Below are 11,852 nucleotides of genomic sequence, written 5' to 3'. Positions count from 1 at the left end.
TTGATTAAGACCTTCGAAGACATGTCCTTCCCTCATCTCACCTATACAATTCCTGCTTCCGGCACTGAACGGAATATAGGTGAACGAACTGTGATTGCCGCCCTCCTTGATGGCGTTGAACCGCTCCGGGATGAAGCGTTCCGGATCATCGAAACAGCTAGGATCACGGTGCATTTGGAAGATATCGACACTGACGCAGGTCCCCTTTGGGATGGGCATGTCGTCCAGTTGGGTATTCTCAGTGGCAATACGGGCGATCATCGGTACCGATGGGTACAACCGGAGCGATTCCTTGATGACCAAGTCCAGATAGCGCAGATCGTTGAGAGTGCTGAAATATAAGGGAATGGACTGCAGTCGAACACTAGTGACCGGTACCCGGTTCAGCACAGAGCGATACAGGGTGACGAGTAGAAGAGAAAGGAATCCAAGAAACGGCAACACGAAAAGAGACTGATTTTTGAAGCGCTGTAAAGCTGGATCGGAACAATATGCGGAGGTTTTATGCAACTACTGATGGCGTGTGTCACAAGACTGCGCCTGTTCCTACCATATACAATGCCCGGGAATGATGGAAGAAGAAATTGGAATGTATAACGGTGTACCCGGGAACAAGAGTAACAGGAATGTGATGACGATCTAGCAGTGTCAACAACACTTAATAATAAGATTAATAAGTTTCTTTGAAACGCAATGTGGATGCTAGATGCAGGTGGTTGAAGAAGACCTGGGAACCCCAGATTTTCATCAAAACCGAAAGACGACGCTCAGCACTGGAGTAGAAGCTACGCTGTTGCCAACAGGATATTAAGATAGGTAGTACTGTAATAGAAATCTTAAAAATACAAGAACGTCTTACTGAAGAGTGAGATCGGTGGTGGATCCAACGACGCTACTTATCTCTTCGAACAGCTTCTGCTGAACATCTGGGTACTTGGCTATGTTGAACAGTAGAAATGTTAAGGCAGACGCCGTCGTGTCATGTCCCTGTAAGAATCATATTTGTATTATGTGTTCAAGTTCCATACTAACGACCGTCGAGAACTTACAGCGAACGTGAAGGTGTCCACCTCTTCTCGGATGTCATCATCCGAGAGGGGTTTCCCATCTACAGTTGCTCGCAGCAGCAGATCCAGCAACGCCATCTTCTTTTTCCCATTGGTGTCCTCTCCATCCTGTCTAACCTCATCAGGTTGATCCTTCAACAGCTGCCGCTTCCGCTCAATGATTGCCAGCGTAAACTCCCGCGTATCCCCTATGAGCTTGTGGAACCTCCTGTACTGCTTCGTGAACCGGAACAGCGTATCCACACTGGCGAACAGGTTGAAGAACCGCCAGTACAAAATCGACATCAGCTCTTCGACAGCCGCCGGGTAGAACGAATCCTCCGTCTGGGCATTACAGCTGTATCCGAGCGCAGTTTCACACAGGACGTCCAACGTGTACAGCTTCAGCGTTGGAAAGACGTCCACTTCGGAGCCCCCGTAGGACGCCAGTTTACGGCACAGGACGTCGGTTTTTTCGTTGAATACCCGCACGAAGCTTTCGAGGATCTTGAAGTGGAAGCCCGGGGTGAGGACCTTGCGTCGTTTGAACCACTTTTCGCCCTTGGAGATGAGCAGTCCGTAGCCGATCCACTCGGCGACTTTATCGTAGTCTTCGGACTTGGAGGCGTACGATTGGGTGTTGAGGATTTTCTGAAATTATGGGCATTTGTGGATTTCAGTAACCGTGGCTAGATAGCCGTAGCGATGAATGCGCGGAATATAAGGAATATGTATAAGGAATATAAGGAATATAAGGAATATGTATAAGGAATATAAGGAATATAAGGAATATAAGGAATATGTGGAATATAAGGAATATAAGGATTATAAGGAATATAAGGAATATAAGGAATATAAGGAATATAAGGAATATAAGGAATATAAGGAATATAAGGAATATAAGGAATATAAGGAATATAAGGAATATAAGGAATATAAGGAATATAAGGAATATAAGGAATATAAGGAATATAAGGAATATAAGGAATATAAGGAATATAAGGAATATAAGGAATATAAGGAATATAAGGAATATAAGGAATATAAGGAATATAAGGAATATAAGGAATATAAGGAATATAAGGAATATAAGGAATATAAGGAATATAAGGAATATAAGAAATATAAGGAATATAAGGAATATAAGGAATATAAGGAATATAAGGAATATAAGGAATATAAGGAATATAAGGAATATAAGGAATATAAGGAATATAAGGAATATAAGGAATATAAGGAATATAAGGAATATAAGGAATATAAGGAATATAAGGAATATAAGGAATATAAGGAATATAAGGAATATAAGGAATATAAGGAATATAAGGAATATAAGGAATATAAGGAATATAAGGAATATAAGGAATATAAGGAATATAAGGAATATAAGGAATATAAGGAATATAAGGAATATAAGGAATATAAGGAATATAAGGAATATAAGGAATGTAAGGAATATAAGGAATATAAGGAATATAAGGAATATAAGGAATATAAGGAATATAAGGAATATAAGGAATATAAGGAATATAAGGAATATAAGGAATATAAGGAATATAAGGAATATAAAGAATATAAGGAATATAAGGAATATAAGGAATATAAGAAATATAAGAAATATAAGGAATATAAGGAATATAAGGAATATAAGGAATATAAGGAATATAAGGAATACAAGGAATATAAGAAATATAAGGAATATAAGGAATATAAGGAATATAAGGAATATAAGGAATATAAGGAATATAAGGAATATAAGGAATATAAGGAATATAAGGAATATAAGGAATATAAGGAATATAAGGAATATAAGGAATATAAGGAATATAAGGAATATAAGGAATATAAGGAATATAAGGAATATAAGGAATATAAGGAATATAAGGAATATAAGGAATATAAGGAATATAAGGAATATAAGGAATATAAGGAATATAAGGAATATAAGGAATATAAGGAATATAAGGAATTTAAGGAATATAAGGAATATTAGTTGTAATGAGCTACAAATGCAATTTATTTAAAAACCATAAACAATGCTCATGAAATCAACAAATGAATAATTGTCACCCTGTCTTACGGTTTCTGAGCTTTTCACTTACCTCGGCGATGTCCGGTTTTGCAAACACCAGCGTGTATTGATACCAAAAGCTCAGCTTATACGCCGTTCCATACTGCTGTGCGTATCTGCGAAGCAGCTTGAATATCTCTACGCCCGGTTCACATGGATGTGTTGTGTATGTGCGGTATGCGAATCGCAGAGAGCAAGAGAGCCCGAGAGAGCAACCAAAAGCATTCGTAATCAAAACAAGTTACATTATCGGAGAAACAATAAAAACACTGATTTTTACTAGGCATAGCTTACCAATGGAGCTGAGATTCACGATTTCCGTTGCACTTCCGACGATGGGCCATTCCGGTGGGCCGGCAAGTTTGGGGAATTGCAACAATTTTCGGTGAACGAAGGCAAACAACAGGAACAGTGGTATCACTAGGGAGAGAAGCACTAGAATCACCATCATTCCATAAGGCAGAACCGAATCGGACTGGTTGGCGAGTACTAGCGAGATAGTAGGTACCACCAAGTGGTAGGCGGAATAAGTTTTCAAGTCGTATCAACCAACTGTTGGAGATTGAGAGAATTTCGCTCTTTGTTGTGGTTCTTGGCGAGTGTTCCGTTCAAGCTTCAAATCGCGAAGAGACGGTTTTTAAATGCCTGCATGAATGCTAATTGTATACAATTATAAGCTAAGCTTATAAGCGTCTTAGGAGCAAATGATGTATAAAGAACAAATGCTCATGAATCTTGACTTGAAATGTATAGTTCTTGAGGAAGTTTATTATTAGTTTATTTTTGCTAAGATACATATTCATAAACATTGACACATGCAGGTAACTCTCGCTGAGACCGGCCCAATATTTACGACTTTTCTTTAACCTTTTGGAGCCGGAGGGGTAATATATGACCCCAACATAGAAACGGCTGTATAAATTTACAAATTCAGTAAAACAGAATACCATCCTCGGCCAAGTTGTTGCAAATTAAGTCCTTTATTAAGGAATATTGGGAATATTTGGATTTGAGAATTCAATGGGTTACGTTCACATGTATTCATTTAACCTTCGTCAATAATATCAAAAGGTGTTTTATATTGTGCGAAGTTCAAGGTGCTCCAAACTGTCTAATAGTGAAATCCTTGAAATCTACTAGAATAATTTTATGTGCTCCCGTCGTAAATATTAGCATTGCATAATCTACTGGGGTCTGGGATCCATGATGCTTTTTAAGTCTCTAATGTCTTTTATAGACACTGCAGGGGTTTTCAAACTTTTTCAGCTTGCGACTCACTTTTGATTTTCAAAGAATTTGGCGACCCACCAGTACGAAAATTTATAAAATTAGTATTTTTTTTTTGCAAATTTGGACTGCCTTTTTAAATAAATACATTTAATTACTTTGATAGGTTATAGTAAACTAAGGTTACGTAGCCTTCGAACTGATTTTTTTTTATTAAAAGTGCTTTTTGGTAAAGTCTAAGAAAGGTTAGGGTGCCCACTTTTGCATCAGTTAACTCTTAGTCTTAAAAATTTGAGATGAGATTCCCAGTCTCCGTCTGGCTTCAGATATAGTGGCAATTTTATGCTTCTGCTGAATTGAAAATTAAATATCGGTTAAAAATGCTATACATATTCTCAGCGAGTGGGTGAACATCAATTTGGTTCAAGACTAGGGGCAGGACAGATCTAACGAGAGAAAATCTGTGCTCGAAATGTTGCTCAGAATTCCTCACAGTTCCTCAGATTTCCTCCCATTTATACCAAAGTGTGATCTGGCACCAATGTCAAACTGCAAAGTGTTGCGTATGCTGAATGAAAATTGCAGTTTTGGGGATGTCTTTCAACAAATTTTGTCGATCATTGACAGAAAGAGTTACTCAGAAATTCTCAGAGTTGCTCTCGTTTGCACAGTGTCTTGCCCCTAGGTTCAAGAATTATAAAACTGTTGGATGGTCAGATGAGCCCTCTTGAAATTCTTAATAATATCCTTCATACGCCACCATTCCATTAATATTGATCTGAATTTCCAGAAGTTTAGCTTAACTGAGATTCGGTAAACGTAAGGTTTTTTGTCGAAGTTTGGTAATTTTTTGCTGATTTTTGGAATTTCTACAATTTTTTGATTTTTTAACTACTGAAACTGGCGTGTAAGCCTAACAGAAAATGCTAACTGCAAGCAAAAACTTGAACTCGATATTTCCTAAAACATAAGCAAGATATAAAATTTTACCCTAATCATAAAAATTACGATTGAAAATTCATAGTTTTAGAATTGATTTCATAATGCAGACAGTAGTTTCAGTATTAAATGAACTCCAGACAAGACTTATGATACAAAATTTTGAATAGAATTAAGGGGAAATCGAAATTCTAGAAATGACTCTTCTATACTGTTCTAATAGATTCTCCAAGGGAGTATTTGAAAATAAGAAAATGACTAGCAATAACATTCGACATAAGGTAATAAAGACTTCGCGACCCATCAAATATCAACCCGCGACCCACCAGTGGGTCGCGACCCATAGTTTGAGAAACGCTGTTCTAGGATATTCTAGGTCAGCCAGTGGAGTTCAGAACTTCACATCTACACTTGTAACAGTAGCCATATCGGTTATACTGAGTAACGTTGCATAATCAACCGCGGTTACTGGACAATCTGAAGTTCCCTAAAAAATATTATAAACTTTTTGGACATTCAGGGTCGTCTAAACTGTCCTACACTGAAGTTCTTAATATCTACAAGAATAAATTAATGTGTTTTCGCCATTAATAACTGAATTGCATAATCTTCTGGGATACGTAAAACTCTTGCTGTCTAGAATGTTATTTAGAGACACTATAGGGATATTCCAGGTCAGCCAAACTATCTTGGAGTTCAGATCTTCGGGTCTATACTCGTAACAGTAGCCATATCGGTTATACTGAGTAACGTTACATAATCAACCGCGGTTACTGGACAATCTGAAGTCCACTAGATATTATTATAAAACTTTGGGACATTTAGGTTCCGACGTAGCTCTTGACAGAAAGAATAGTTATTCACACATTTTTTTTATTGTCTTTATTATTGAGGTCTTCAACCTTTAGTTGTTTCACCTAATTCTCAGAGTAAACTACACATCCTACTGGAATATGTGTAATTGTTATTAACGATAAATTAATGAATTAGATACAATCATTACGGTTGGTAATGTTGCGTAATTCAAAACAACAAAAGAGATATTATTATGGCTGTAGACTCCATGTTATATTTTGCCGGACAGTGTATTGAAAATGCAGAAGATTTACTGGACATGATAGATTACATATCGTAGCTTTGTATAGTGAAAAACTTTACCGTTACACCCGTAGACTTAAAGATCTAAACTCAACAACGGTTTGGATGACTTAGGTTCTAGGATATATCAACAGATCTGAAACCTAGTCTGGTACTGTCTATTGAACTTTCAAACAACTTGCTGGACATGATAGATTACAAATCGTAGCTTTGTATAATGATAGAAGTTACAGTTACACCTGTGGTATCAGGTATCAGAAGGCCGGCTCCAGAGGCACGTTATCCTCCATTTGGGACATTTGTGTCATCGCCATACATATAAGCCTATTTCATCATTTACCTGAGGGAGAATGGGACAAGGAATGGAATGGGATTAGGAAAGGGAAAGGTGATGAAATAGGAAGGGATACCCTAGAAGAGGGAATGAACGCATAAGCGCAATGAGAGCTCTTAGCCCATACCACAATGGGTTTGTTCAGTGCCCTGAAAAAGACACTGTAAAACGCATAAGCGTAAAGAGAGCCTATAGCTCATTGGAGGTAGCTTGTGACGTCATGCGACTTTCAATATGACATTGAAAGGCACGTCATCGAAAGCATCCTCAATATTCAAGAAATTACCGCAAAACCTACGATTGAGCGAGTACTTTCTTGAAAACATATACAACTTTGTGTAAAAGAGTCACTGTGGACATCCCAAATTGGGAGGCATGTGAGTTCACATGAGTAGGCATGTCAGCCAGACGAACATCACTGATGTGATAATCGACAATGCGTTTCAAGCATTTCAGAAAGAACGAGGTAACCAGATAAATCTGAAACTCATTCCATCTTTATACAACGCACGCACCCTTTCGGGATAAAACTACAGAATAATTTCACGCCATGAAAAAACCCCATAGAAAACTACAAGAGTTCAAAACATGTTTGAAATACTCAAATCCCTCTGCAGAAAAATAGGACAGAACCCCATTTCCTCCTGAAGATTTGAATTAAGCAGAGCTTTTTAGGGCCCACTAAGTCGATTATATAGCTATAATTTTCAAGCGGAAGCTAGAGATTCGTAACTATACAAAAGAATGGTTTATCCGAAGATATTTTGAACTTGAACAGATCAGAGTTCCATTCAGGAATACCTCTTGCAGTCCGCACAGACTGCAGAGGACAAACTTCTTTCAAAGCAATAGTTATGGTATGCCACAATGGAGGGCGTTGTAGGTACAAAACCACAATGAAACTCTCTTGGAGTAGCAATGGAAGCGAGTTATCCACAAAATGTGGTCGCAACCAATTAGTACAGGTTTCCTAATTCGTTGAGCAGGGACGCCTGAATACGCAAATTTTGCGAAGGAACACTCAAAAGTGCAAAGAAGGTCAAATGGAGACTCGTCATCTGACACATGCCAATCAGTCAACTCATGACAAATTCTGCTCATGCAGAGATTGGTTAGGTGCAATTCTATGTTAAGTTATCCATGAACTGTACTACCTAAGTATTCCATCAAACTGAAGTATCTCAAATTAACGTTTGAGCTACTTCAGATGATGTAATCATCGTAGATTCGTAGCAATACTGCCAAATATCCTCATGTGCGTTACATGGAGTCCGAGGGGGTTGCAGGGGGTTTTCGGTGGCAGTTTAGGAAGTTCCAGAGGACTTTCATGGGGTTCCAGAGGCGTTTAAGGGGCGTTTTCAGGGGCTTAAGAGCTCTAGAGTATCAAGAGCGTTACTGCGGGTCTGCGGGCGCCTCAAGGGGTTTCCGGAGGCATTTCAGGATGTACTAGAAGATTTTCAGGCGGTATCCCAGGCAACCAGGAGTCACATATGGATGCAAGGTATGCCCACAGACAAACAGTTATAGCACTCAAATCGCAAACATCGCACGATTTAACGGCCATTTCGAAAATAAAGTGAGGTTCGGACTATGCTCGCATGCGTCATGGTGGCGGTGCTGTATTTACATCACTTCTCAATTTTGGAGTGAAATGAACGTGACACCGATCAATGTTAATTTAAAATGACTCAATCATGAACCTTCATTCAAGTTTAATGAATTACGTTTTGAAGATTCCGTCACGAATGAACCACAGACAAACAGACCACAGACACTTGGAACAAAGTGCGACTAAAATCATCGTCACAAAAGTATAATCGCCCAATGCTATTTAAGCTGTGTGTCGCAAACCCACTGAGTAGATGGCGGTAGTGAGCAAACGTCGAACAGGAGCAAAAACGATGCGAGCGCCATGAGCGATAGATTTGCGAACTACAGAATATTTAAATAGTCCGTTGAAAAGAGAAACGATGGGAAGCGGGTAGAGTGAAATGTCTGTTTGTCTGTGAATGAACGTTCGATGCATACGAGAGCAAACGAGAGCAATTCTGAGAGATTCTGAGTTACTCTTTTTATCGATGATCGACGAAATTTGATAAAAGACATCCCTTAAACTACAGTTTGCATTCAGTACACGCAACACTTTGCAGTTTGACATTGGTGCCAGATCACACACATACTTTGGCATAAATGGGATAAATTCTGAGGAACTGTGAGGAATTCTGAACAACACATCGAACACAAATTTGCTCTCGTTAGATCTGTCTTACCCCTAGCTCTCACAAGAATTTTGACAGTTTCCGGTGTTTGTTTTGGTTCTCATTCGATGCCGTTCTGTTCTCTCTCAGGGAAAAAAATGAGATTAACTTTTCATGCAAAGCTCAATGGATGAGGTCACGGGGGAGTCGTCACCTGCTAAATCGTTACATCGAGATGAAGGAAACAACACCTGCAAATGATTGTTCGGATTGAGCATTATAGAGGGTGCTAGTGAGATGCCTTGAGATGCCAAACAACGGTTTTTAAACAAATTTCTTCTAAGGGTCTGTTCCAATTGGCGAATAAAAACTAATTTTTACTAAAATTTGACAGTTCGATACTTAAACTCGACAGTTCTCCTAAGGAAATAATTATCGAACTGTCAAGTTTAATTGATTGATTGATTTATCTTTATTTGAGAGACTTTCAGCCCTTGGCTGGTTCGTCTCTTGTCAAGTTTAAGTGAAAATTTATTTTAGTTATTGTTTATTGTTATTGTTTATTTTAACTTGAAATTTAGAAAGAGGGAAAAACCCCTTTGAGTGATTTCGGTATTTCAAAAACGAAATCTTTCTCAAAGAGGCACAAAACCTCTTTTTCTTTTCAAATAACATTACAAAAATAACTTAAAACTAAAGGCTCACACGGCAATGAACCATAACGGAGCCGCTATCTTGAAAGAGGACAGCATGCCAAATCGTAAAACGAGTCTCCGGAAATCCAGAAATCCTAATGGGGGAGGGGAGGGGTCAGGGGGTCATCAGAAACGAATCTTCAAGGCTGAAAATAAAGAATACCAAAAAAAAAGGGGAACAGTATCAAACAAAATAGGCAATCTCATTTAGAAATTTGAACAAAAGTTTCAATATATGTTCATTTTTTAAGCCCAAAACATCCCGTATAGATACAGGAATTGAAAAACCTGCTGCAATTAGGCTATCAAATAATATCTTCCTCGGTGCAATAAACCGAGAACAATTAATTATAATATGATCAATGTCTTCATACGATAAGCCACATTCGCATAAGTTTGAATCTACAATGTTGATACGATACAAATGACTATTACAAATATAATGATTGGATATCAATCTCGAAAAAGCACAAATGAAATTTCTACTCCCAGATACATTTTTAAACCAAGGAAAATGATTCACCTTGGGACATATTGAATGACACCATCGCCCTTTATCACTAGAATTCCAATTGATTTGCCAAGCATTTAGAGAATAATTTCTCAGATTGGGAAAATATTCAGAAGGAAATATATCACGATGATAAATTTGTCCACGCATAACCCCAAATTTTGCCAATAAATCCGCCTGTTCATTGCCATAAATATTACAATGAGCAGGAACCCAAACAAATTTAATAACATATCCTTCATAATGCAAATCAAACAATATTTTTTTCAACATCAACAAGATATGATGTGATTTGAAATTGAATTTGATAGTATTCAAAGCACTCAGACAACTGAAACTGTCAGAGCATATTATATAAAAATTGGGCGGACAATCTTTGATCATGTTACAAGTAAAATACAAAGCAATGAGTTCTGCTATGAAAACAGAACACGGAGATTGTAATTTATAAAAATGAGTTGAAAATAAGTTATATATTCCAAAACCTGCGGTGCCATCAATTAGAGAGCCATCTGTAAAATACATTTGTGTAGGGTTGAATCCATCAAATTTACGTTTAAATAGTAAATTTGCAAATTTCGAATGTTCAAGCTTTGGTATTTGTCGCAATTCATAAAATAAGGACAAGTCAATTAATGGTTCATATGTATGTATGTTTAATTTAAAATCATAAAACCCATTCGAATGCACATGTAAAAGATCTTGATTTGAACAATGAATAAAGGAATCCAATATTCTATTAGTAGGATTAATTTGGTATAACGACTCCAAAGTGCTTATGATTTGATGATTATTTGCAAAACAATTTATCAAAAATTTGCAATTTAGCTCCTGAAAACGAATTTTCAGTGGAATAATACCAGAAAGAACTTCAACAGATTGAGTATGAGTGGAATTCATTAGTTTTAAACAAATTCTCAAACAACGGTATTGTATTTTTTCAAGTTTGGAAAAATGAGTTTGCGCAGTACTTCCAAAAGTAAAGCAACCATATTCCATTACTGAACGAATAGTGGTTTTATATAGTGTTATCAAATCAGAAGGATTTGCACCCCACCATGTACCTGTAATTGTACGAAGAAAATTAATTCTTCTTGAACACACTTTTTGTATGTATATAATATGAGTGTTCCAATTTAATTTAGAATCAAACCAAATACCAAGATATTTATACTCATCAATTTGTTCTATTTCAAGTCCATTGAGAAATAAATTAATGCTTATGGGCGAATGTTTTCTAGAAAATAAAATAAATTTTGTTTTTTGAACTGAAAATGTAAATCCATTTTCATGAGCCCACATATCCAAATTATCCAAGGCACATTGCATAAAATGTTCAATTACATCTCTACTTTTTCCACGTATGGAAAGAACATTATCATCAGCAAATTGAAGCAAATAGCAACCATTAGGAATAATGGATGCCATGTCACTAGTGAATAAATTGTATAAAAACGGACTTAAACATGATCCCTGTGGAAGGCCAAAGAAACTATATCTTATTGTTTTGGAAGAATTATTATGAAAAAAATGCATAATTTTAAATGAAAATAAATTATATAAAAAATTTTAAATTATACATGGAATTTTCAAACTGTTCATTTTTTTGAACAACAAATCAATCAGAACAGAATCATAAGCTCCAGAGACATCTAGAAAAGTAGAAACTACATCTTGTTTTTGATTAAATGCAAGTTGAACTTCTGAAGCTAAAAGTGAAACACAATCACGCG

The 11,852-nt window shown here is 36.9% G+C and overlaps 1 protein-coding gene across 1 annotated transcript in view; it reads right to left on the bottom strand.

Moving 5' to 3' along the window:
• The window catches only part of LOC109401093 (uncharacterized), a 32,354-nt gene that overhangs the window by 284 nt on the left and 20,218 nt on the right, over positions 1-11,852 (bottom strand). The window contains exons 6-10 of the mRNA XM_062857568.1: positions 3,412-3,645; positions 3,149-3,255; positions 1,050-1,697; positions 860-987; positions 42-331 (exon numbers count right to left, since the gene is read on the bottom strand). Coding sequence (XP_062713552.1) covers positions 42-331; positions 860-987; positions 1,050-1,697; positions 3,149-3,255; positions 3,412-3,645 — 1,407 coding nt within the window. The remainder of the gene's footprint in view (positions 1-41; positions 332-859; positions 988-1,049; positions 1,698-3,148; positions 3,256-3,411; positions 3,646-11,852) is intronic.

Source organism: Aedes albopictus, chromosome 3, assembly GCF_035046485.1.
Source record: "Aedes albopictus strain Foshan chromosome 3, AalbF5, whole genome shotgun sequence".
NCBI classification, from domain to species: domain Eukaryota; kingdom Metazoa; phylum Arthropoda; class Insecta; order Diptera; family Culicidae; genus Aedes; species Aedes albopictus.
This window is presented reverse-complemented; position numbering and strand designations above follow the sequence as displayed.